General features: G+C 45.3%; 2 protein-coding genes across 4 annotated transcripts in view; both read right to left on the reverse strand.

The window, feature by feature from the left end:
- Nucleotides 1-213: 213 nt before the first annotated feature.
- CACFD1 (calcium channel flower domain containing 1) lies at nt 214-13,928 on the reverse strand. The gene is made up of 5 exons (XM_081179546.1): nt 13,632-13,928; nt 8,855-8,927; nt 5,486-5,611; nt 3,977-4,084; nt 214-3,851 (listed from the first exon to the last, which is right to left on the reverse strand). Exons 1-5 carry the CDS (start codon nt 13,765-13,767, stop codon nt 3,755-3,757), a joined length of 540 nt encoding a protein of 179 aa, XP_081035672.1. The 5' UTR covers nt 13,768-13,928; the 3' UTR covers nt 214-3,754.
- A 2,198-nt stretch (nt 13,929-16,126) lies between these two features.
- Nucleotides 16,127-26,202, reverse strand: part of ADAMTS13 (ADAM metallopeptidase with thrombospondin type 1 motif 13) — a 35,744-nt gene continuing 25,668 nt past the window's right edge. For all 3 annotated transcript variants that reach the window (XM_081179521.1, XM_081179522.1, XM_081179523.1), the window contains 10 exons: nt 25,740-25,854; nt 24,432-24,561; nt 23,977-24,156; nt 23,604-23,786; nt 22,709-22,913; nt 21,441-21,777; nt 20,617-20,763; nt 19,516-19,692; nt 18,136-18,317; nt 16,127-16,700 (listed from right to left, as the gene is read on the reverse strand). In XM_081179521.1, coding sequence (XP_081035647.1) covers nt 16,548-16,700; nt 18,136-18,317; nt 19,516-19,692; nt 20,617-20,763; nt 21,441-21,777; nt 22,709-22,913; nt 23,604-23,786; nt 23,977-24,156; nt 24,432-24,561; nt 25,740-25,854 — 1,809 coding nt within the window. In that variant the 3' untranslated portion in view covers nt 16,127-16,547. The remainder of the gene's footprint in view (nt 16,701-18,135; nt 18,318-19,515; nt 19,693-20,616; nt 20,764-21,440; nt 21,778-22,708; nt 22,914-23,603; nt 23,787-23,976; nt 24,157-24,431; nt 24,562-25,739; nt 25,855-26,202) is intronic.

A 26,202-nucleotide genomic window follows, 5' to 3' on the forward strand; every position in this document is an offset into this window, starting at 1 on the left:
TAGGAAGTAGCTCCTCTAAGTCTGAAATAGCTCTGAAAAGATCAAAAGGGTCAGAAGCTCTTTAATCCACAGGAGTCAGCTCTATAGAATGTATCCTGCTATTTCTGTTTCCAGAGTACATTCTTTAGCAGCAGGAAGCACATACATACACAAACACACACACATTCCACTGTAGTAAGTAGCTTTTGAAACTGAATAACTTATTACCAGAGGTAGAATGGTCTTTTTATTCACTGCATACACAAAAAGAGGATCAGTGACAGGCAGGTTCAGTAAACTGGTGGTTGTCAAGGATTCTACACAGAATAAAAACTGGTTTACTCAGATCAACCCTTTCCCCGTAGACCAGCGATGCAAGCCAGCAGTCTCAGCTTCACAGAAGTAGCCCATCCCATTTTGCCAACTGAGGAGAAACGGGAAGGTGCGCCCTCGCATCAGCACCCCCTCAAAGCCTCACTTACTGGAGTTGTATGGTGACTTCTAGCGAAATCTCCCTGGAAGCCACAGCTGCACAACCCCAGCACTAACCCGTGGGCTTCCATTGCCTAAGCTGGGCTGCTTCATCTGCCTCATGGGCCCTAAAGCTTCACATCCTTGAAAAGGAGGAGGCCACCTGCTCATGGTTGCTTATCCTGTAGGCCAGAGATAACCAGCCAGTTGCCTTCCAGAATCTTACTTCCAGAATCCCTGGCCATTGGCCATGTTGGCAGGGGCTGATGGGAATTGTAGTCCATGAACATCTAGGGGACATACTCTACACAAAACCCTCCCCTAGTGCATCGTATAATTCACGAGACAGGCGTAAGGACTTCTTCACACAGAACGTAGTTGAGCTATGGATTTTACTCCAGAGAGTTGTTCCGTGAGGGGCACCAAGCAAAGATGGCTTTAAAATGGGTTAGGACAAATTTGTGGAGGGTAATAAGGCTACTGTCCACAGCCGCTATGATGTTGTTGTTGTTGTTAATTGAATTTATATACCACCCTATACCTGCAGCTCTCAAGGCGGTTTACATCCTGCCTCTAAGTGCCAGTTACTGGGAATCACAAGTGAGGAGAGTGCTGTTGTGCTTGGGTCTGTCTTATGAGCTTCCCACAGGCACCTGGTTGTTCACTATAAGACCAGGATGCTGACATAGATGGGCCTTTGGTCTGATCCAGCACAGCTCTTGCTGAGGCCCCTTAACAGCAGGGGTGGAGAACCTCAGGTTCAGGGGCCAGCTGTGGCCCTCCAGGCCTCTCTAGCCGGCCTTCAGAAAGCTCCCCAAGCCACAACCTTCAGCAGCCCTGCATCACATCCTCAGGTGGTTTTGCCAGGCTGAAATGTGTCCCAGGGTCCTGAAGGTGCCTCTTGCTTGCTTGCCAGGATGGAGGAAAGTAAGGCGTGTGTGAGTTGTGTGCTGAAACTCGTCTACTGTACAAATGCTACACCTGTCTTTTGGCCCACTTTTGCCTCTGGTATGTGGCCCCCGAAGGTTGTCAAAAAGGGAATGTGGCCCTCGGGCTGACAAATGTTCTGTGCCCCTGCACTAGGGTGCATACACAGTCTTTCAAACAATAGCTTTTCATTCCGCCATTAAATACAAGATAAATTAATTTCAGAAGGGACCCTAGAATTAAATTATTGCATTTCCATCTGCTTGAAAGATAGTGAATACAAGTGGTATGTTTGTTGCATGCTAAAAAAAAAAAAAACACCTGAAGGGAAAAATCAAACAATACTGTGCAATACGCATCCTAGAAACAAGAAAATATTATCCGTTATACAGCACAGTAAAAGAAAAAGAAATTCTTACAATGTAGAATCCAGAGTCTCCAATAATTATTCACAAAAATTAACTACGCCTGAGAAGAGACAGCCTTATTCTTTTATGCTCTTTCAAAATGGCAGTGATCCAGCTTTGTTCAATCTTCAGAGACGGGGTGAGCTTTTTGACAAAGGTCCCTTCCTCTGAAACCTTATCTTTCAACAAGAAATGGGAATCTCCAGCAAAGCATTTCCTCCTAAAGGAAGCCTATAATACCATCACTTCTTGTTGATAATGCATTTGAAAATACTGACCCTTAGCGGTGGGACACAACATTGCATCTGGCAAGTAAGATTCTCACACGCCCTTCTATCAACTACATCTATAGACTTAATTAATTCTTCACACTATTTCTGTGCCCTACTCAGTTCCTAACTAGCCCCATCTTCCTCTTCCTAAAAAGACAGTGACCTAACACTACTAGACAGAAATTGTTTCCCAGCAAATGAAAGCACCTGTCTCATGTTCTATACCCCAAGAGAACAGATCCCCCACCGGAACAGTTCGAGGAACTCCAAATAAATAATAATAATAATAATACATTTTTTATGCTTTCCAAAGCAAATCACAAGGAAAAGGAATAATAAATTAAATTTTAGCTACAGGGTATAAATATGGAAAGTGGAATTATCAAGTAGTAAAACAGGTTAAACAGTAGCAAAGAAGATTGCAACTGCGTAGCATTTCAGGTAAGGAAGTTTTTTTTCCAGTTATAAAAAGCGATGACCAGAAACAAAGCTGGCCAGCTGCTTGAACCATTTTACAGTATTGCATTATGGAACCTAAGATTTGTGCTTTTTACATGTACAAAAATTGCCTATAATTGCAGCTCAAGTGTTTTTTATGGGGGACGGGGAAGGGGCTTACTGGGGCCCTTAACTTGAAATGCTTTGAGGTATTGTAAACCAATAATTCTCTCATGCCACCTCTGGCCATCTTTGCTGCAAAGTGAGAGCAACAGTTTTCTGAAGGAAGCAGGGGGTCCTTTGCTAGACTTTGGGATGCAACAATGGCTGCCCTTTCCACCCTTGGAAGCCAGGATCACTACAAAAAGTTATCCTTTCCCCCCACAGCAAAAGCTAGTCCTCCCCCCGCTCCCACTGCTGAAGAATCCTAAAAGGAAAAATACCAAATACAAACAAACTAAGGGTTTTCAAGTAATTTCTCTCCTTAAGAAAATGCATCTCACAAATCAACACACAGTTTGCTCAGTTCTTAAATTACTAAAGAAACGTCAGTTCTAAAATTACTAAAGAAATGGGTCTAAAAATTCATCGGAGGAATAATTCTCTGCAATGCAGAGGTGGGAAAACAAGACTCTAAAGTAGGAAGACAGCAAGGTCCATCAAGCCCCCAAAGTTTGTAACTCTAAGAGAGAACACCAAATCAGAGACTGGGTTGGTGGCTAAAATATTAAACGCTGAGATCCTAGAATTCATTTGGTACCACATTTTCCAGCTCCCAAAATAGCTTCCCCATCACCCCAAATGTCAAAATAAAATCAAGGCCCAGAATGTAGCTTCTGATGATCTCAGAAGTACCGTATTGAGCTGCTAAAACTGTATCAAAAGGCTGTTGCAACACAGGCGACTAAGAGTCCACCACAGTGATGTGACAAATGGGGCTTGTTCACCCTATTTGGTTCCACACCAACCTGAGAAAGGAGCAGGGTGGGAGAAGGGAGGACCCCACATTAAATCCTGCCCCCTTAAAGCTGCAGCATATAAGATTCACAGTGTTGCATAAATGTGTTTTTGTTTTTTAAAAAATGTTCTGGGGACAAAGGAGAAGGTATGTTTTCATTCTGCACTCTCCGGCTTGAAATTAGAAGTTTTGAAAGAGTTTCACAGCACAGGATTCCAAGGCCAGTTTCTAAGGCTGGAGTGAATTCCCAAGCTTTGCTTTTCAATGAGATGGGAATGACTGGCCTCAAAAGAATGGCGATGTCACACGGCCTGCGGTTCGACACTTCCTGTCACCCCTTCTTCGTTTGTTTGCTTCCGTTGCAACTGCTGCATCCTTGCGTACGTGATGGCGTCTCCCCTACAAAAGGCAAAAGACAGCATAGGAGCTTGGAGTGAGTGGTGGTTTTGACAGGCACAGCACCCAAGACAGACCAGCAATCCACTGGCTGAAACAGGGAGGGAGGGAAAACTCTTCTCTCTTACTTTTTGCCTAATGCTGAAAGCCCATAGAGCACTCCTGTCGCAAAGGCAATGGCATTGCCTAATAAAGTTGTCAGAGTCAGGCTCAGTATAACTGGGAATATCGCCATCCTGGGGGGAAAGAGAGGAAATTTGTGAAGTTAAGGCAGTGTCGTGCTGCAATCCACTTCAACACAGGATGCCTAGCAAAACAAGGACCCAAATGTGGATCAACAGTTTGCTGGTACAGGATTTTGTGATCTCAGATTTTTCGCTTCCAAATGGTCACTGAAATGACCTACTGAAGTGAATGAACCCAAGTTAGGCATACCCAAGAATTACAATGCGTTTTAATCACACAACCAGATTTAGGGTACATACAAACCAGATATTGGAAAGGGGTCTGTGGAGAGGGAAAACATACCCAGCTTCAAGAACCAAAGGCGTTCAAGGGGGAAAAGTTTAGAACAATTTGTATTTTAAACATACTGGGTGATATCCAACAGGTCACTGTCAGAGTAGACTCATTGAAAGTTACTGGACAAATGACTGAACAGGTCTACTCCAAATATGAGATATTGCCCATTAACAACTTTTCTAGGAAGCATACGCCAGGCAACACTCATTAACTAAAAAAAAAATAATTAAAAGATTTTGGCCACATCTGCACCATGCATTTAAAGCTTTATTAGATAAGTTTTAAACAGTCATGGCTTCCCCTCAGAAAAAGAATCCTGAGAATTGTAGTTAGCTGAGAATGTTTAGGAAACCCCCATTCCCCTCACAGAACTACAATTCCCAGAGTTCTTTAATTATCAACCCCTCTTCCCAGGGTGTAAGCCAGCCTCCACCAGGCCTCTTCTTCCTTAACTGTTACTTGAGGGCAGCCATTCCACCTCAGGAAGCCAGGCTCATTTCATCAGCTTTACTTGAGGCCCAGCTTCATCAGGCACCTCCTGACCCTATACAGGACCAGATGGTTAATACAGGACCAACTGTCTAGAAATCTGTGCTTGTGTTTTTTGTTTTCCTCTACCCTCCTTGTCCTTTACCCCTTGTGTGTCATGTGGGTTCTTGTTAGACTGTAAGCTTGTGGGTAGGGACTGTCTTGTTTTGTTTGTATTGCAAGCTGCTCTAGGAACCTTTCTGGCTGAAGAGTAGGATACAAATGCTTTTTAAATATATATATATATAAATGAACTCTAGGACAGCTCAGTTGGTAGAGCATGAGACTTTTAACTTCAGGGTTGTGGGTTTGAGCCCCATGTTGGATAAAAGATCCCTGCATTGCAGGGGTTTGAACTAGATGGTTCTCATGGTCCCTTCCAACTCTACAATCCTATGATTCTGTGATTCTTCTCACTAGTCATCGTCACCTTCCAAACCACAAAGAGTATGCTTTGTTGTGTTTATCATGGATTTGTTATTCCAGAACACTTTAATTGTGCAAACTTAGAGCTCTGGTATGCACTTGAATCCCTCTGGCACAATACTAGTAATCCAGAGACACTCCCAACCCCAAGACACACTTACCCGCAGTAGAAGGCACCTTTCTGCCATGGGCGCAGTTTGTCTGCCCTTGCTGACACAGCGTTTGCAAACTCGATGAACTGGCAGCAGAAGGGGGCCTCGCACAGGAAAAGGACGAAGGCATTCAACCTTTGGGGCAAGAAGTCACACTCAAAACCAGAGAGAACCCACCCCATCCATAATGAAAGGGCCCATCTGGTGAACGCATGCATTTTTTGCTGGATCAGGCCAATGGCCCATCTAGTCCAGCATCCTGTTCTCACAGTGGCCAACCAGTTGCCCCAACAGGAAACCCACAAACAGAAGCCAAGGACAAGAGCGGTCTCTTCTCCTGTGGCATTGCAAAGAAGCATTGTTGCTTTGAACTGCGGAGGCAGGGTAGAGCCATCATAGTTTAGAAATCATGGATAGCCTTCTCCTCCATGAATTTACCTAATCTTTTCTTAAAGGCATCTTAAAGTTGGTGGCCATCACTACCTCCTGTGGGAGCAAGTTCTTCTCTACACTGAGAGAAGAAGTCCACCCTTTCATCTGTCCTAAATTATTTGACTTTCAGCCATGTTGGATGACCATGAGTTCTAACATTATAAGAGAGGGATTTAAACTTTTTTCTACCCACTTTCTTCATGCCATTCATAATTTTATGAACTTCTACTATGTCAACTCTTGCTTGCCTTTTCTCAAAAGTACTAGGCACACAGCCAGTGAAACTCTTAGGCTGCTTTAGGTTCTAAGGTTTTATAACCTTACTGGGGCCAGAGGGCTATTTAGCTAGTACAGTTCGTACCTTGGTTCTCAAACAGAATGAGTTCCGGAATTCCGTTCAACTCACAGAACCGTTCGAAAACCAAGGCGTGGCTTCTGATTGGCTGTAGGAGCGTCCTGCAGCCAATCAGAGGCTGCGGAAGCTGCACCGGACTTTCAGCTTCCGAAACTCGTTCGAAAACTGGAACACTCACTTTTGGGTTTCAATCGTTTGGGAATCGTATTGTTCGGGAGCCAAGGCATTTGAGATCCACTGGAATTAGAATGGGCAAATCTGCCAGTTTTGGTTTCTCTCAATTTCTCATTTTTCTGATTTTAAGTTCAATTCTGTATGTTTCTACACATGTGCAATATTTTCTTTTGTAAAAAAAAAAAGTCCACATGAAAAATCACCCCCAAACTTTTTCCTATGTGCACATTTTGTTATGAATTTTTGCCTATTATTATTCATTTCTCTACTGCTTTATACTCCTAATTAAAAAATCTCAAAGCAGCTTAGAACCGACATTGAAACACCAGATAAAACAATCCAGAATAAAACATTACTAAAGAAATTCAAGTATACATTCAAACAATGATATTTAACAGGAAACTAATATATTATCTTAAGGATTTCAAAACAGAACATTGCAAAAGAAGCCAACTACAGAATGCCCATTTAACGCAGCAATGTTAACAAACAAATTATCTTAAAGATTTCAAAAGAAAACATTAATAATGTCAAATATAAAATGCACATTTAAAACAGCACAACTAGCAAGAGAATAAAAAATTACCTTAAGCATAGAACATATCTGCTGCTGTTGCTGCCAATCCTGCCATTGGTGGTTCATAGCAGGCAGCGGCTGTAGAAGCTCAGGCTCAGTGACCTGGGTCTGGACTAAGAGACAGCCAAGACGGCAATTTCCCCATATACAGTGGTACCTTGGGTTACATACGCTTCAGGTTACATACGCTTCAGGTTACAGACTCCGCTAACCCAGAAATAGTACCTCGGGTTAAGAACTTTGCTTCAGGATGAGAACAGAAATTGTGCTCCGGCGGCGTGGTGGCAGCGAGAGGGCCTATTAGCTAAAGTGGTGCTTCAAGTTAAGAACAGTTTCAGGTTAAGAACGGACCTCCGGAACGAATTAAGTACTTAACCTGAGGTACCACTGTATAAAGCATTTTTATATGTTACTTTCACTGATCTATGTACTGATAGGCAGACTTTACCTTTGTCTATGCAAATTTGGACACATGAGCTGGCTGGAGAACTGCACTGCAAAATCCAGAGAAGCACAAATTTCAATATTTGGCTGTGTTTCAGTTCTCGTTGTTTCAGAAACTGTGGCTGTGGTTGGTGTGCCTTTAAATGCAGCCGACCCTCCAGGTACGGTGATTGTTAGCTTGGTCTGACTCAATTATGTTTTCTTGGGTTCTGTGCTTTATTTTACTTCTAGTTTTAAGTGTTTTAAATTTTGAAGTGTTTCAAAAGTTTTCCAGTTTGTACTGCATTGTTGTTTTAAATCTTCCACCTTGCTTGCCCTGGGGCATTTACTCAGAGAAGTGGCTTTAAAATATTTTCAATTAAAATTGCATAGAATAAACTGGCAGCAGCTCTCTGGGATTTAAGAGCAAGAGACTTCCCAGCCATACCTAGAGATGTTGGGAATTGGACTTGGGACCTTCTGCATGCAAAGCAGATGCTCTAGCACTGAGCTATGGCTCTTTCCCTAGAAATAAGGTAAGATTCTAGTCCTCGTGGTTCTGAACAAACAGCCAGTTGACACATGGAATTGCCTAGTACTCAGTAAGACCCCATGTCCGTCTAGCTCAGAACTGTCTACATTGATTGACAGTGGCTCTCCAGAGTATCAGACATTCCCAGCCCCACCTGGAGATGCCAGGGATTAAGCCTTGCTCTACCAGTAAACTGTGGCCCTCTCCCAAAGCTACTCTGAACGGTTTTCTATTTTCGGAGCCACAGGGACTCAGCTGCAAATACAGCCATACCTCATGTTACGTTTGCTTCAGGTTGAGCGTTTTCAGGTTGCGTCCTGTGGCGACCCGGAAGTACTGGAAAGGGTTACTTCCGGGTTTCGCCACTCGCACATGCACAGGTGTGTAAAATGACATCACACGCATGCGCAGAAGCGGTGAATCGATACCCGCGCACATGCAGACACACAGGTGCGGATTGCGTTCTGCTCATTTTGCAAACGGGCCTCTGGAACAAATCCCGTTCGCAACCAGAGGTACCACTGTATAACGTTTTAAGTGCATTTTAAGTGTATTAAACAAATGTGACACTAGGTGGCACTGGTGAGCTAATGGCAAATTCCATATATACTTTACTCCTTTTTTTAATTAAAAAAAAAACACTTTCATAGTGTTTTTTATACCTGTGTAGATTCAGCCTGGGGGGCGGGGGGGGCAGGTTGGAACTAGCAGGAAGGCCAGAGACTGTGCTGAGTGGGCAGTGCAATGGCCACACATCCCACCAGGACAAATCATTCATTGCCTGCCTCTGCATTTGCAACAGACTTTCATCTCAGCTGGTGTTGACTTGCAGAACCCCGGTACTCGAAACAAATAGTCACCGCAAAGGAAGTCAAGTTTACTTACATCATCCAAACGCCAGCTGCGATGTTGAGAGGGTGGATGGTCACACAGTTAAAGAGGCCAGCAAAGGCACACGCTGAATGGACAAAGCAGGTAGAAAATGTTAAGATCAGCCCTGGTGGGTCAGTGCATCCTGTTCTCACAGTGACTGACCTGATTCCTCTGGGAGGCTCCCAAGAAGGTATTGAGTGCAACAGCACACTCTGTCTACTTGCATTTCCCAGCAACTGGTCTGTCTACACTGGTATATACTGGGGTGTATGAGATGTTAGGGGAGGGGCAGTACCTCTGGCAGGGGAAATAACATGCTACTTCTAGGGTAGCTTGTCCACCTCCCCCCCTCCAGCTCTCACCTGTGGCTCCTAGAAGTTGCCAGCATGTGACAGTGGCCACAACCCAGGAGCAGCTTCAACTGGCCAGCTAACCAGGTGAAGGTAGCTGATGGGTCTCAAACCCTTGATGAGTCAGGGACTTCCCCTGCATGTGAAGACAGGCTCTGGTGGATTGAGTGGATCAGACCAATACTGGGTCCAATAGTCAAGAAGGCGTTTTGCATTCATGTTGTAGAGAGAAGTGAGGGGCAGATGGGGCTCATCAACCTAGGAGAGCCAGTGTGGTGTAGTGGTTAAGAGCAGTGGACTCGTAATCTGGAGAACTGGGTTCGCGTCTCCGCTCTTCCACATGCAGCTACTGGGTGACCTTGGGGTAGTCACACTTCTCTGAAGTCTCTCAGCCCCACTCACCTCACAGTTTGTTGTGGGGGAGGAAGGAGATTGTTAGCCGCTTTGTGTCTCCTTCGGGTAGTGATACAGCGGGATATCAAATCCAAACTCTTCTAGGAAGTTAGCCCATCTAGCTGAAGAAAAACTCTGATCCTAAACCTCCACTGTCTTGTGGGATATCTTCAGGGGAGCGGGGAAGGCTAAGGAGTAAATCCTACACAAATTTAGAGTCCCTAAGATGGATGGATGGCACCTCGCAGTCCTCCTTCCAGCAAATCCTGCAGGCAAGCTGGTGCCAAACATATTGCTCTGCTTTCTTCTGGACCACATCGGCAAGGCTGAGAGGTTTGTAGTCTGGGCAACCCAAGACCCCCAAATACAGCCCAGGCTTGCACATCACAGAAGGTCACAGCAGTTTGACTTCACTGCAAGAGGCACACTAACAATGGTATTCACTGCTTCCAGCAGTGGAGGTAGAACATCGGGATCCATATCCTTGTCCTCCACGATTTTGTCTACGAATCTTCTTTTAAAGCCATCCAGGTTGGTTGTCATCACTACATCTTGTGGGAGTGAGTTCCACAGTTCAGCCATGGATTGTGAGAAATGAAGCTGCAACATGACATCACATGATGAAGATCACAAAATTTTGTGGCTATTCTGAGGACAGGTTCTGACACCGAGGGCTAGTCACCTGCCTTCATAGCAGAGGAAAAACTTTGATGTGATTCTCCTGGACGTAACCAGACTGGGTTCCGAGAGCTTTGAGAACTGGACGTTTGTTCTCTACAAACTCTGACAATGTTTCCAAAACAAATTTTTGTAGGGTTTTTTGGGAGGTGGGGTGGGAGAATTGAGTGCATCTGTGTTCTTTGTGCCATTATTTCTTGTCAACTCAGCTCTGCTGGCCCTTGTTTTTTCATGAGCAGTGTCGCATAATACTGGGATTAAGTTACCTGCTGACGACTGCGAAAGGGGTCTGATGCTGTATCGGATGCAGAGAACCTTGCTGCAAGTTTAATGAGGACCAAATCCCAGGTGGTTCCAAGGCTTATTTTCGGACTGTTCAGGGCATAGTTGCTTTTTTGTGTGGGTGGGGAGGGGCAGGGGGAAGTGCTGCCTTTAAAAGCAGCCAAAGGTCTGAGAATTTTAGCAGGTGAAACTTTCCCTAACAAGTGGGGAGGAGAAGCAGAGAGTGGAACACAGCCAAATTCTATTATAGCCAGAGCCAGCTCGCCCATGAAGCAAGGAGAATAGTGGCTGGGACAATGAATGTGAATTTTTGTACAGTAGGCCAGATTCTACAGCCTCACACACCCCTCTCTAACCTCCATGTAGACATGTAGGAAGCATTAGCAGAGTTCAAGGGGAAAAACTCTCCTCGATATTTGTTTGAAGGGGACCCTGTGTGTGCCACAGTTTCAGCACCCAGCCTCCGCCAGAGTGCTTGGCCTCCTTCTGAGGACATGAAGTTGCACATGAATCGTGCCTGTGATGTCGGGCCCCCTCAATCTTGGGGGCAACCCCCTCAATCTGCCGGGCCCCCTCAATCTTGGGGGGAACCTGGTGCCTCGGCTCAAGGAGGGGTCAACACTTGGCTGGTGAGGGACGTGAGGAACCCAGGCTAAGAACTGTTATTATGGACATATTTGGGAAGGGACGCAAACCGGGGATGGAAGGGGGGGAAAATAGAATTTCAATAACACTCATGAATTTTTGGTTTAATTAATATTTTTATCTAATATAAACTGGGAAATCGGTGGGAGGGAACCTGAGTCCAACTTAGGAAAGAGTCTAAATTTTTGTATAAGAAGATTATACTAAGATGGTGAAGAGGAGAAATAATAATTTGCTGATATAATTATGGAAATTGGGATGCTTGAAGGGGTGTGGGGGGAAGTCAAGGAACAAGTTTATGAAAACAAGATTTTTGAAATTATGCATGTTTTTGTCTTTGTCTATTAGTGTGTGTCATGTCTCTACAAAATGTGGAAAACTAATAAAAATTTTATTTAAAAAAAACAAACACTTGGCTGGTGAGGGATGTTGCATGAAGAGAGAGCCAAGGAACAGAAAGAGTGGCCTGGGGGTGAGGAATACCAGCTTGACGAAAGATTACTCAACAAGTTTAAACATAGGGAGCAAAGTACAGCAGGAGCAAAGTTCAACCCCGCTATCAGGTGTGCCCTAAACCATGAGTAAGAAATCACATCACAGAGAAGCAACTGGGAACAGGTATCCAGGGCTGGGTGCAGCAAGGGAGAAGTTCTTTCAAGTCATAAGCAAGTGTCTCAGGCACTGTCCCCAACTTAATCAGCCTTTGCAAAACGCTTTTTAAAGACACTGACTTCTACAAAAGTAAACTCTGCTTAGAAATGCAAACATACCAGAGAACGAGCAAATGGGCTCTGCAACAAAATGGTACAGCAGAGAGTGCTCCTGTACCCAGTTGGCTGGGCAGCCATGCCCTCCATTCCATTCTTGAATGAAGAGAGGGTGCACTTTTTGCAAAGAGTTTCATTCTATCTGCTTTTATTTATTTGAATGTTTTCAGACCACCTTTTAGAGCAACACTCTTGCAAGGCAGCTTACAGCTTGCAAGGCAAACACAAAATGCAATATTACATTTCGATTAAAAACAAAAGCAAATCAATAACCAGTCAAACCAGGTCGCTTAACTAACCCACAGGCTAGCAAAGGGCCATTGTAGTGAATGAAAACAAACTTAATATTAGAAAAAAGCCAGCAACAACACAAAACTAAAACAAAAGTTTCAGGCCAGTTGCCCTATTAAATCTTTCAAGGAAAAAGATCCTGGAAATGTGTGGTTTTTATATAAAAAGTCCAGCTGCACTGATGGCAGACATATGCAAATAACTTGAAAGGGTGTGTCACAAGCATGGAGTCACCACCAATAAGGTCCCAGTTCTCATGCCCCTGCCTCACAGAGCTACAATTCCAGTATGGTTTAATAGTTGATCCCTCTTCACAGGGAACTCAGGGAACTGTAGCTCTGTGAAGGGAATAGGAGGTCATCTAACAACTCTCAGCACCCTTAGCAAACTACAGTTCCCAGGATTCTTTGTGAGAAGCCATGGTTGTTTAAAGTGGTGTGTTATTGCTTTAAATGTGTAGTGCAGATGTGACCTGAGTCAACATCGCCTTGCCCTGATAAGATAGTGGAGCCTCCATGGTCGGAAGCAGAGTACCCACTGAATATCAGATCCGGAGGCGAAGAATATGGAATGGCTAATATCATCGTACCCTTCTTACTGGTTTCCTGGTGGCATCTGGCTGGCCAGGGTTTTGGACTGGTTGGACCTTTGATCTGATTCGGTCATGGAGGTCTTATGAATCAGGAGGGTGGGGGACATTTAGGCACAAGCAGAGACTGGGTGGCTGTCCCCCACATGACACCACTGTAGACTGAGACATGAGAGAGACCATTGGCTGAGCTTGGACTAGTTGTTGCCTCCCAGGCTCACCTACCTCACAGGGTTGTTGCGAGGATAAAATGGGGAGGGGGAGAGCCTTGAGCTCCTTTGAGAAAAGGTGGGATATTAATATTTTTTTATAAAAAAACAATGAAGTGACTCTGAGTAACTCAATTAAACACCCAAATGCAATGCAGAAATACAAACATTTGCTAATGCAAAATAGGCACTACCCTGTTGCACTTTTGATCTGTTTTGCATATTGCACACCCTGATGTAGGTATTTATTTACCTACTAACTATATTTAAACGAAGGCAGTAAAGAGGTTAGTCCTCTTGACAGCTCACAACAGAAGAGTGACAAAACATGTTTTTTTTAATAAAAAAAAAACACCCACCCCAAAAACATGTGTACAAAAAGTTTGCAGTGCTATTCCCCCGCCCCCTACAGGAGAGAAAATTAAAGCAAAAATCCCCAAAGACACAAAAACAGCCAGTCTGTGCAAAGCAAGCCCCCAGCATAGGAGGCAAATTGGATCATGGGACTTCGCTCTGGAGGTGCGGGGATAGGGGAATCACTGGAGGAAAAAACTGTGGGGTGGGAGGAGTAAAGGAAATACTCACAGATGCCCCCAATGATGCCAGCCAGTCTGCATAACCACTTGTACCACCAGGTCATCCCATCATCATCATCGGTGGAAGACGGGGTAGCAGCAGCAGTAGCTGCATCTGACTGAGGCTGCTCTTCATGGGAATTCATCCTGCCTTTGGGTATGTGTGTTAAAACGACAGGTAAATCCACCTTTCTCCTCTGCTGCTTGCCACTGTAATTTCTCCCCCGCCCCCAGCACTGGGCAGGATCCTAGTCCTCAGCGCATCGCTGTACACCCACTGCCCACCCACTGTCCCTTTAAAAGCAGCTCCAGCTGACAATGGAGACAGCCCCGCCCACCCCAACCAGCTGCCCCCCCCAAGCGTCTCCCTTTGTATTGCATTCTGGGTCCCCTCCTCCTCTGCAAGAGGATGAAGTGGGAGGGGCTGTCTACATCTCTCATCCATAGACTTAAGGAGGGAAAAGTAGACTGATCTTTGTTTGTTAAGGGCTGCAACTCCCTTGTTAATTTTGAAGCCACGTAATAAAACTGCCTCCAAGTGTTCCTATTTTCCAGGGGTGTCCTTGATTTAAAGAAACTGCCCCGATTTCTGACTTGATTCTAGAATGTCCCACTTTTGCTTAGGATGTCCGTGTTTTCATTGGAGAAATGTTGGAGGGTATGGAGTTATCTGACCCCCGAGTCGTCTGAAAGCAATCCTGTATAGGGGTGGCTCTTGTTTCGTTTTTTGGTAAATGTTTAATGTTTTATTATGTTTATATATACAGTGGTACCTCGGGTTACATACGCCTCAGGTTACATACGCTTCAGGTTACAGACTCTGCTAACCCAGAAATAGTGCTTCAGGTTAAGAACTTTGCTTCAGGATGAGAACAGAAATCGTGCTCCGGTGGTGCAGCGGCAGCGGGAGGCCCCTTTAGCTAAAGTGGTGCTTAATCCGAGGTACCACTGTATATATTGGAAGCTGCCCAGAGCGGCTGGGGCAACCCAGTCAGATGTATGGAGTATGTTCCTACAGTGTTGGAGCGGGTATGCTATAGGAAACTGGTAGCTGAGAGATCTCACAGCCCCTGTAAAAAAAAGAAAAAGAAAGGGGGAGGAATAGCAGCAAACACATAACGATGTTTATGCTCTTTCTAGGATGTGATGCTGAATTTTCATGTGAAGTTGAATTTTAAAACATGTTAAAATCTTGCTTCCCAGTGCAAATGGAAGGAGATGCTAGTGCGGTGTGATGGTTAGAGCAGAGCTTTCCAAACTGTGTGTCACAACACCTTAGTGTGTCGGCTGCAGTGTGTAAGTGTGTCACGCGAATGCTCCCGCCACGCTCCTCTAGGGGCTGGAAAGGTTTAACCTCTGGTTTGCTAGTAAAAATGAATTACTGTGTCACGAAATGATGCATTTCTAAAAAGTGTGTCACCAACATGAAAAGCTTGGAAAGCTTTGGGTTAGAGTGCTAGGATATGGAAGTTTTCAAATACCCATTCAGCCATGAAGCTCACTGGGTGACTTTTGGGGCAGTTAATTCTCTTAACCTAACCTCTAGCTCACAGGCTGGTTGTAAGCAATGCTTTTTTTCCAGGGGGTACTCAAGGGTACCTGCACCTCCTTTTCTAGATAAAAAGGACTGGTTGTGAGGATAATAGAAAAAAGAGAACTATTTACACCACCTCACATGGGTACAGCCAGACTTTATGTTGGGGGGGGGGAGAACCAAGTTGTCTGCAATGCAATTGGTCGGTTAGTTAAGCATTTTTATTTGTTTACTTGGTTTAGGGGGCAGCCCCCCCCCCCCGCTACACCCATGCCACCTCAGTTTTAAGAATATTTTTCAGACAGTCTCACTAATCCGCTTCCCAGGGACCACCGGACACACTTTGTTCAGAAGGAGTGTTGGGAGTAAAGCAACACTTGCAATAAGTTGCAGCATTATCAAACTATTTATTCCTGCACTCTGCTGTGTACACACACACACACTCAAGGCTGTTGCCACTGCTAGTGTTGCTCGCTAATCCCTCCTACCGCCTGCCTGCCCCTCCACCCTCTCACAGCTCCTGTCTCTCTCCATCCCTGCATCCTTCAATTCTTACTGTTTAAAACCACAATTTTAAAACTTCCTTTCTCTTCTGCTCCCTTCCCCCACCCTGACCAGGCAAATCCAGAAGTGTGATCCAGCACTACAAATCCTCCGATGGGAGCTGTATGATGACAGCTTTTGATTTTTAAGTATATAGGAAAATATATACCAAACTCCAACACTATTTGCCTCACATTCAAGAGTTGGAAAACCTGCATTTGCAACTGAGTCTACACATCCTCCAGCGTGCCATGGCCAAGCCTGTATGTGTAGTGAGTGTAGATGCATAACACACACAACTGCAAACATATTTGAACACACTGCATTTTTCAATATACTGTATACACCTCATCTATAAATCACAGGCATTTGGAATAATAATTTCTAGGTAGAGGACAGCAGAGATTGGCCAACTCAGGCTTACATGATACAGTACACAGGTGCAGGGATTATTAATTTCAGGCTAATAACTTTTCAGGTTCACACCATATAAAGACTTTATTGGCAGATCTCCAAGAGGTATGTGTATGTTGACTTTAGCACATGAGAGGAGCAGGACTAACCCTGCTCGAAAACAACAGCAGCAGCATTTGAAGGAAAAATAATTGAATCGGTGGAGATCCCCACCTGAGACAGTGGCAGAGCCAGGGTGAGTTCAGGCATGAGAAGCCCCTCCCTTCCACAGCAATGGGAACAGGTGCAAAAAGAGAAGGGTTCCTGCAGCCTCTAAGAGTTTTTTAGACAATATCACTTTTCATCCCTCTTACAAGACAAACTGTGTTTACTAACTCCCCCTGGCTATATAACCCTTGGATGAACAGTTGCACTTGAAATAACTTGAGGCTGTGTTTATTTGGGCAAAGTTACCCAGTATTCTGCTTGGAAACCGACGCTGGCAAAGTCTTTGCTGAATTCAATTTCGGCCCTGCTCCCAACTGACTCCCAGTAGAATGGCTGGTTTCCATGGAAAACTGCGGTCTTCATGGCATTGACATCTCGGATCTGAAGAATGGAAGTCAGGTCAGCCAAAGACCCAGAAACGTGACATCCACAACAGTTAAACTATGCTTTGCAGTGCAGAGTTAAACCATGGAACTCACTCCCAAAGTAGGCAGTGATGGCCATCAACTTGAGCAACATTAGAAGAGAAGTAGACAAATTTAATGGAAGAGAGGGCTATCAATGGCTACTAGCCATGTTGCCTATGCTCTAAGTCCACAGTTGGAGGCAGCAATGCTTCTGAACATCATTTGCTGGAAACCACAGGAGGGGAGAGGCCTCTTGTGCTCGGGTTCTGTTTTCGGGTTTCCCACAGATACCTGGTTGGTCACTGTGAGAACAGGATGCTGGACTAGGTGGGCCATTGGCCTGATGCAACAGGCTTTCTTTATGTTCTTATGTTCACAGTGCCTAAGGATTCCTTCGTTTCTCCAGTTTTACTTTACGTTCATTTTGATTTGTGCTTATGATGGTATCAGGAGGGTTATACACGACCACACTTTTGCACATGTTTCGAGGCAGACTTACTGCTCCATTTCCAGTCAGCACATGTCCCATAAAATTCCTGCTGAAATCATGTAACATTTCAGCACCACAAACGTTCTGGTTTATTTATTTATTTTGTCCTACATTTGTTGCATTGGTGGTGGGTTTATCCTGGACTGTTCACACATTCTTCTGCTTTATTGGTTGTTCTGCAATGCTTCCCCAAAATGGAACCACACTATTACTACCTGGAAGGGTAACTCTTCTGCTACAGGGCAACAAATGTGGGATAAAAAATAAACCAGAACATTTGTGGTGTGGAAAGTTACATGATTTCAGAAAGAAAAACAACAACAACAACCCAAACCTAGTATGGATTCTGGAGGGGTCCCAAGAGTGGCTCTTCCACCATAAATGTCCAGGGTAGAAGCAGCATTTTAATGGAAAAGGAGCAGAGATGGCAGGAGAAAGTAAAAGCAGAAGACAACAACAAAATCTGATTGCATGTTAGAAAATAGCCTCCTGTACAAAGGTAACATTTGCACTCATTGCTCCACAAACTTTTGCCTCTGGCTCTGCTCACCATGGGTAAATGGCTCCCAGAAAGTTGTCCAGGAAGGAATGCAACCAATAGGTCAGTGGCGGACTTTCATAATATGTTGCCTTGAGTGAGAACAAAATCTGGCTTGCCCTTCCCACCTCCCATATTTTTTTATTTTCACAATAATTCCTTTTGGTACAGTGGATCTTCTCAGTAGGTACCCATATGAATATAGGTTGTTGTTGTTGTTGTTTTGCACCCCCTTAGCTCAGCGCCCTGTGCAGAAGGAACCACCCACACCGCTGTAAATTGAGTGCTGATCAGGTTCCCCACCCTTGCGTCTGATTAATGTTTTGCTTTTATTCTCCTAGTGTGTGACACCTGGACCCTTACTCTGTGCAGTTTTCTCACCGAGATGTAACTGGAGTGTGTTTGGTTGGAGTCAGCTGTTGGGTCCACATATGCAGCGTGAATGGCAATCCGATGCCTTGGAGCCACGTCAACAAATGTCCTGCAAGCCCCTTGTTCCCAGCCTGCCAAAGGCATAGGGGTCACTATTCTCCCACTGGGACCGAACAACTGCACGTCGCAATCTGTGGTTAAGGAAATGGATGCAGAAGAGAGCAATGAGTCCAGGAGTTTGTGATAGAGTTGTGCTTTAAAACTTTAAAAATGTTTTTGAAAGAGAATGCCTAGCTGCCCTGGAAAAATGAAAGCAACCCAGGAACTCTCCTAGACCAGGGGTCAGCAGACTTTTTCAGCAGGGGGCCAGTCCACAGTCCCTCAGACCTTGTGGGGGGCCGGACTATATTTTTTTGTGGGGAAATAAATGAACGACTTCCTATGCCCCACAAATAACCCAGAGATGCATTTTAAATAAAAGCACACATTCTAGTCATGTAAAAACAACAGGCAGGCCCCACAAATAACCCAGAGATGCATTTTAAATAAAAGGACACATTCTACTCATGTAAAAACACACTGATTCCTGGACTGTCCGCGGGTCAGATTTAGAAGGCGATTGGGCCAGATTCAGCCCCCAGGCCTTAGTTTGCCTACCCATGTCCTAGACTATCCCTTCCCAAATGCCTCACTCTGTGAAAGGACCCGCTTTCCCTTCCTCAGAGCAAGGTAGAGACAAAGTAGCAGTGAAAACAGACTGTAGTTGCATTACAAGAACAAAACATTAAAAGCAAGGGAAGTGGTAGGCTCCCATGGGTGAGTGCACCGCCCAGTGGTGCGCCCGACCCCTAACACAAGTGCCTGGCCAGGGTGGCCCGTGCACCAACCTATTTTTACACTCTGAAAAAGACACCAGAGGATCCAGCCACAGACCTCATGTCTCTCATGGAGACCTAAGCCCTTCTTAAAAAGGTAAAGGGAACCCTGACCATTAGATCCAGTCGTGACCGACTCTGGGGTTGCAGCGCTCATCTTGCTTTATTGGCCGAGGGAGTCAGTGTTTGTCCACAGACAGCTTCCGAGTCATGTGGCCAGCATGACTAAGCCGCTTCTGGCGAACCAGAGCAGTGCACGGAAACGCCGTTTACCTTCCCGCCGGAGCGGTACCTATTTATCTATTTGCACTTTGATGTGCTTTCAAACTGCTAGGTTGGCAGGAGCTGGGACCAAGCAATGGGAGCTCACCCCGTTGCGGGGATTCAAACCGCTGACCTTCTGATTGGCAAGCCCTAGGCTCTGTGGTTTAACCCACAGTGCCACCCTTAAGCCCTTCTTAGATCTCCCTTTTTCACTTCCAGTGGAGCCAGCTCAGTATGCAACCAAACCTACCTTGATGGTATTTCTTAGCTGCCACTTTGCTGCTGTACCAAAGGGTAACTCCATTCCCAGGACCCAGGCGGCGCTGTCTCACCACCAGTGTGTTGGTCCTGGTGTTTATGGTGGAATGCACCAGCTTCTTACAGCCTGTCCGCCACATCATCCGTGTAGAAAACAACATCACGTCACCTGGAGCAAAAGACAAGGGATGCTGGGGAACATGTAAGACTGATCATCCACAACCATTTTATAAAAAAATGAGATTGTCTGCTGATAGTAGGGAAGGGCAATTAATTCTGTCCATTTTGGTTCCTCCCAGTTCCTAATTTTTCCAGTTTTGTGTTCACTGCATTTCTGCATCAGTGTGTAATTTTTAAAAAGGTCCTCATGAACATTTAGCTGCTATTTCTTATAATCTGCTATTTTATCTTTATATGCACATGCTTGTTTGTAATCTTAACTGTAAAAATATTTATAAACCACTATTCATTTTTTTAAAACTGCTATACGTGAAACAATACAATAGAAACCCGGTATAAAGTTAACATCAGAATCAGCTAACTATTCTAGAAATATGTTTTCTTAATCGTCTGTATAAGTCTGACAGAATAGAAAATTTTCCAGCAAGTGCTGAAGCACAAGGTGCCCGCTGAATCTCTATTGGCAGAATATTCCACAATTTTGCTTAATACATGTATATATTTGGCACAGCACCTTTCCCTAATGAAATCCATTTTTGTATGCCATTTTCACTAATATATACATTTATTTATATGTGCACTTCGCCCAAAAGCATGTTTCCCTGCACACATTACTTGAGGCTGGAGAACTGCAAAACAGATTTTGAAGGAGGGCTGTGCTTCGGGTCATGCATTGTTTCAGAAAATGTGAATTATTATAGGTTTGTCTTTCAGTGCAAAAATTCAGTTGGATTTCTCTCTCATCCTGAGCTGTCGGGGACATACATAACTATGCAGGCAGCTGTAATCTCAATTCAGGCCACAGAATAGTGTGGAGAAGCTATTTCAGCCTAGCATCTCCTGGTTGAGTTAAGATTTTAACTGGTGGCTTCCCAGGTCTCATGTCCTCCAATGCTATGAACCAAACACTCACCTGCACTGCAGTTCAGGGAGCTCTCCAGCACTTGGACCCTTAGGACCTCTCCTAAGGGGCGGCCAATGGCAACAATGCAGTCGCTGGCTTGCACACCAGTCATGTTGATGAACCCAGTGGAATTTAGGAAGAGCTGCCCACAGGGACCTGCAAAGGAAGAAAGGCAGCAATGCTTCTGAATGCCATTCCCATTAGTGTATCTGATCAGCAATTGTGAGAAGAGGACTAGCTGGGCCCTTGGACTGATCAGGTAGGCTCTTCTTATGTTCTTAAGAGGGCATAGCTCAGTACCAGAGAACCAGCTTCTCTTACGTTGAAGTCATTATGTCATGCCCTGCAACAGCCATTTTATGAATTTATTATTATTAAATTATTACCTGCCTTTCTCCTGCAGGTCCCAAGGTGGGTTACAACAATTTGGAATTTATTACTAAGAACACTTAGCAATCATAGGTACACTGTGGGTCCAAAACCACACACAACTCAGGTGTCAACGGCCAGGGTAAAAAAGTACATCTGTACAGCTTTCTCTGGAAGCTGTATAGTTAAGAAGCCAGATGGACCTCTGTGGAGAGGGAATTCCAAAACTTAGGGGCTGCCACAGAGAATGCTCTCTTCCAGGCAACCACCACCCCTGAACTTTTGAAGGCTTTTCTGATATTAACACCCAAGAGAGTCTGTAGGGAAAGAGGTGGTCTCTCAAATATGCCCCACCAATTGCACTTCCTCACAAATGTACTTCCTGGCCTAAAAGGGGTTGGCAGCCCCTGTTAAAAGGCAAAGTCTAGTGATAATCACACGTAAGTAAATACAAGCTGCGCAACTGTACTCATCAGCGTCCCACAGTATATCCTCAAATCGTTTCATGGAAAGAGCTAGTCCATCAGGCTGTGGAAGGTCCAAAGCTCTATGCTGTGGCTTTTCAGGGCCAATGGTCACTGCAGCCATCAGTTGCTCTGTAGGAGGTGGCAAAGTCCTGAGATCTGTCCTGGAGACCGGACCTGCTGTGGCCTGTTCAAGGCAGGGAGCGACGGAGCAACTTCGCAGCATCACAGGCTTAGGGGAGTGCATGCAAAAGGTGGGGTTCACCCATGCCCCAGTTTCAGGATTGATGCAGAAATCCTGTCGTGTCTGAATACCATTCCCACAAGAGGCAGAACACTGGAGGGAGAAACCCAGAAGCTATTTTTAAATGCACAGTAAGTATTCACAGATGAGAGGAGCCCTGGAATAATATGGGCAGGAAACACTTTTATGCATCACCCCCAACTTTCCCATCATTGGCTTATGACACTTCTATGCTGCCTTTTCCTCAGAGACCACAAGGCAGTACAGATGGCTTTCCCTGTTTTGTGTGAGAAGGGTGGGCTGGGAAAGAATGACTCCCACAAGGGTGGCATTTGGGATTTGAAGCTAGGCTGATCTAGCTCTAGTCGAAGAGTCTAACCCAGGGCTCCCCACAACCAGTTTGGGCTGGAGGTCACATCTGGAAATCTAAGAAAACTGTGGTGGGCACCACAAAATGCCCATTTCACAGAAGAAAAGCTGGTGATACTGAATCTCCCTCTCTAAACAGGCAAAACACTTAACCACTTTCCCAAAAAACAAAGACTAACAAAAAAGCAGGCAATGCCCACAGAACAAGTCCTCAAAGTAAAAAATAATAACAAGAGGGGCAGGGGGCCTTGGCAAATGCCAAGTGGGGTTCTTGAGAGCAACCCAGCTCTGTCCTAATTCCAACACATCTCTGAATGTATTGAAGCCTGAACCAGGGGTGGGGAACCACTTTTAGCCTGAGAGCCACATTCCCTTCTAGGCAGCCTTCTGAAGGCCACATTCCATGTTGGGGCCAGAGGCATAAGTAGGAGGAGCAATGGATGGAAATTTTGCAGACTCACCCCACCCTGTCTCCATCTTCCATCCAAGCAAGAGGCATTATCAGACTTCAGGGACACATTCTAGCCAAGTAAAAGCACTTGAGATGTGAAGCAAGGCCAATGGGGTGTGTGGCCTGGGAAGAGTTTTGCTGGCCAGATAGAGAGGCCAGGTGACCCCAAGGCTTTAGTTCCCCACCCCTGACTGAAAGGTTTACCTGTGTCCATTTGGTGACCCTCCATTCATAAGGGCAGACCCGGATCACACAAGGCACACTGAAGGGGGGCTTCTCTGCTTCTCGGCACTGGCTCTTAGCCAGCTCAATCTCTTGTCCCCCAGAAAGCTGCATGCAAGTCACCAACTGGGTGGCTACCCCAAGTCCACAGGAGGAGGAACACGGACCCATTCTAGTCACTTTCCACCTTCTCAGAGAGAGAGAAGAGAGTTGATCAGTGAGTCAAGTGAACACACACACCTGCCCTCCGCACCATCCCCAGATTTTAACAGGGCCTTCCTATCATTCCACTTTGCACAAAACATTTGGGAATATCAGATTATCTATATCTATCTATACTGCTCTTCATAAATACAGCCCAGAGCAATTTACACACCACATTCAAATTCAATCTAAAACATCAAGGTAATAAAAAAATTATATGTAGCATTTAAAGTTATCTGTTTATGTGTAAAGAGCTGTTGCATGTTTTGGAGCCCTTGACATTTTGTTGTTGTTGTTCTAGTGTCTTCGTCTCAGTCTGAACCATTTGAATATAATTTATGCATAACTAGCAGCCTCGTAGCTGGCATGCCTTGGGAATTCTAAGAAACAAAAGAAAATCATTGAAGATTTGAAAGGTTCAGTCCACCATCTTAATTCAAAATTGCTTTCAACTGTATTCCAATATAGACAAAAACTTGCTCCTTCACCTCAGGAACCATCATGCTAAATTTGGTTGCAATATTCAAATGCACACTGAAAAAACAACTTTCCTAGATATATAGTACAGATAGATAAGCAGTCTATAAATTGGCTAAATAATAACAAAATAATATTTGTGGTGATGAGGAAAAGAAAAGACTCCAGTTAAATGAATCCACAACTAATGAATGACCTTGGGGGACATGGTTCCAGGTTGCACACTTCCTGCTCTTCAGGGCGAGGCAAACTCTCACAGACCGTGTCTGGTAGAATCTCTTCCTCCGCCTTCTCCCCCATTGCTCGTGCACAGTACAGGACCTTGCGCATCACGCCTCTACCACAACTGGTGCTACACGTGCCCATTTTGTAGGACCACCTGGCAGGTGGAAACAACAGAACCCAGTTGTTGAATCAAAAGCACCCGGGGGCCAACATGTGACTCCCACCCTCAGTTCTACCCACTGTTAACAGGCCAATCCCAGACCTGGCTCTAGAGATTGTGAATTCATCATAAAAGACAAAGAAGGCTCTCCTTGGCCACTGCCCTCAAAACGATTGGCACTTACCTGGCTGGGCATGGCTCCATAGCACATTCTCTGCTGCTAGCTGGCCTGTGTATCCGGCTACATTTCGAGTGAGGAAGAGTCCGGGTTGTGTTCTTGTCTCGCCGGACGCAGCGGACCAAGAGGGGTATCTTTCCTCCACCACAGGTCACAGGGCATGGAGAGAGTTCCTTCACTTCCCAGCTGGAGAGAGCGCAGGAAAGGAGGAGACAGACACAAATCAACTTATTCCATCAACTTCCTTGGGCTTGTGACAAAACCACGGATCCAGTCACCAGTGGCAAGCAGGAATAATCTCCAGGTGACCATCAGGCAAGGAATTGTTTGTAAACGCATGAGTGAGTGGATTCTTTTTTCTTTCTTCCAGGCTGCGAATGTGCCTCAAGGGCCTGTGAAAGGATTACAAGGCTAGATCTGCAAGATTTATTCATACTTATGCTCATGCTATGCACTTTTACCTTGCTGGACATGGCGTGGGGTTACACAGTTCCAGCTGACTCGCTGGCTTTGGTGCCTGGTTACAACGTTCCTCCTCTGCTTCCTCTCTGGTGTCAAAGACCAGGCAGACATAGCTCAGCCACATCAAGCCTGGAAAGAGAAGTGGCCAGAATGGATTATGTAAAACTCCTTTGTTTCCCCCCAGGAGCCCACTTGATGAGCTCCAATTTCTTTTAATTCCTTCTTGCAGGGACACTGGATCTTCCCTCTTTCCAGCTCTCAGCCTGGCAGCAGCCATTCCATCTGGCTGTGAAGCCAGAAGCACAGAAGGGAAGCAGTGCTATTCCATTGGCTCTGCTGAAAGACCAATTGATTTTGGTTCTCTCTCAACTGTCACCTAGTAGCCACCATCCAGTCAGGCTGCAGAAGAGAATAGCTATCAACGTTTCCCTTTTTTAAAGGGAAATTCCCTTTTCCCGAATAGGATTCCTCGCAAGAAAAGGGAAAGGTTGACAGCAATGCAGAGGAGTGGGAAAGAAACAAGAAGCAGGGCTACTCCACCAGTCATCTTTGGCTCCCATACAACTAGTAGTTATCATTCCATTGGACTGCAGCAGAAAAAGAGAATAAAAACAGAGCTATTCTACTGGCTCTACTAAGACATCAGTTGCATTTGGCTTCATCTCAACTCTCAGCTGGGCAGCAGCCATCCCATCAGGCTGCAGCAGAGCAGTGGCGTAGCGTGGGGGGTGTAGGGGGGGCCGGCCGCACCGGGCGCAACATCTGGGGGTTAGGGTTAGGGGGTGCAAATCCACGGGTTAAGGGGTGCAAATCCACGGGTTAGGGGGCGCAAATTACTTGCCTTGCCCCGGGTGCTGACAACCCACGCTACGCCACTGCAGCAGAGTGAGGGTTGGGACTACATCAGCTCTGCTGAGAGACCAATTCCATTGGGCTTCTCCAGCCTTCAACTGCCATCTAGCCATGGCCTTTGCATTCCATCAGGCATTCCATCTAACATTAAGAACCAGTCCCTGAGCTTGCTTTTTCCTCTTCCCTCCTCATCCCTATTTTCTTTCATGTCACATCACTCAGGATAGACAGTTAGCCTATGGACAGGGATTGTCTTGCTTTATTGATCATATGTAAGCCACTCGGGGAGCTGTTTTGGTTGAAGAGCAGAATGAAAATGCTTTGAAGTCAAACAAACAATCAGTGTAGGATAAGAGTGTTATCAAGACAAAGCTCCCTTCTGGAAAATGATAATACACAAAATAGTCTTTGATGAGCTCATTAATGCACAAGAAGCACCTAGGAAACCACCTTACCTCCCCCGCAGGTGACAGGGCATGCTCCAGCCAAAGGGCTCCAGACATACACTGAGTGATTTCCAGTCTTATGAGGCCAAAACGGGACCAAGAGCTCTGAGTGGGGCATGTCTTCCTGTTGCAGAAGAGCACAATATCTCATGGCAGGGAAACAAGTTAGGATGCGGAATGTAACATATCTGTCAAGGCTCCCCTTTAGGGAACCCAGGGGACTCCAGTTTTGGCACAGGGATCTTCTCAGCAGCTTCATCGTACTACAGCTCCCAGGGTAATGAGGTATGTAGCGCTTATGCGTCCAGTTTGAGGATGCATCTATGCTACATACTTGACCAGGGGTCAGCAAACTTTTTCAGCAGGGGGCCAGTCCCTCAGACCTTGTGGGGGGCCGGGCTATTTTTTTTTGGGGGGGGGGAATGAACGAATTCCTATTACCCAAAAATAACCCAGAGATGCATTTGAAATA

This window comes from Podarcis bocagei (genome assembly GCF_964188305.1).
Source record: "Podarcis bocagei genome assembly, chromosome: Z".
Taxonomy (NCBI): domain Eukaryota; kingdom Metazoa; phylum Chordata; class Lepidosauria; order Squamata; family Lacertidae; genus Podarcis; species Podarcis bocagei.

Bases quoted from the DNA above. Each gene is read 5' to 3' on its own strand.
- CACFD1 (XM_081179546.1), bottom strand. From the start codon at position 13,767: ATGAATTCCCATGAAGAGCAGCCTCAGTCAGATGCAGCTACTGCTGCT. The intron at 5,612-8,854 runs GTAAGTAAACTT...CTTGCCCCAAAG, and splicing joins GCAGCTGGCGTTTGGATGAT to GTTGAATGCCTTCGTCCTTT. The intron at 4,085-5,485 runs GTAAGTGTGTCT...CTTTCCCCCCAG, and splicing joins AAAGGTGCCTTCTACTGCGG to GATGGCGATATTCCCAGTTA.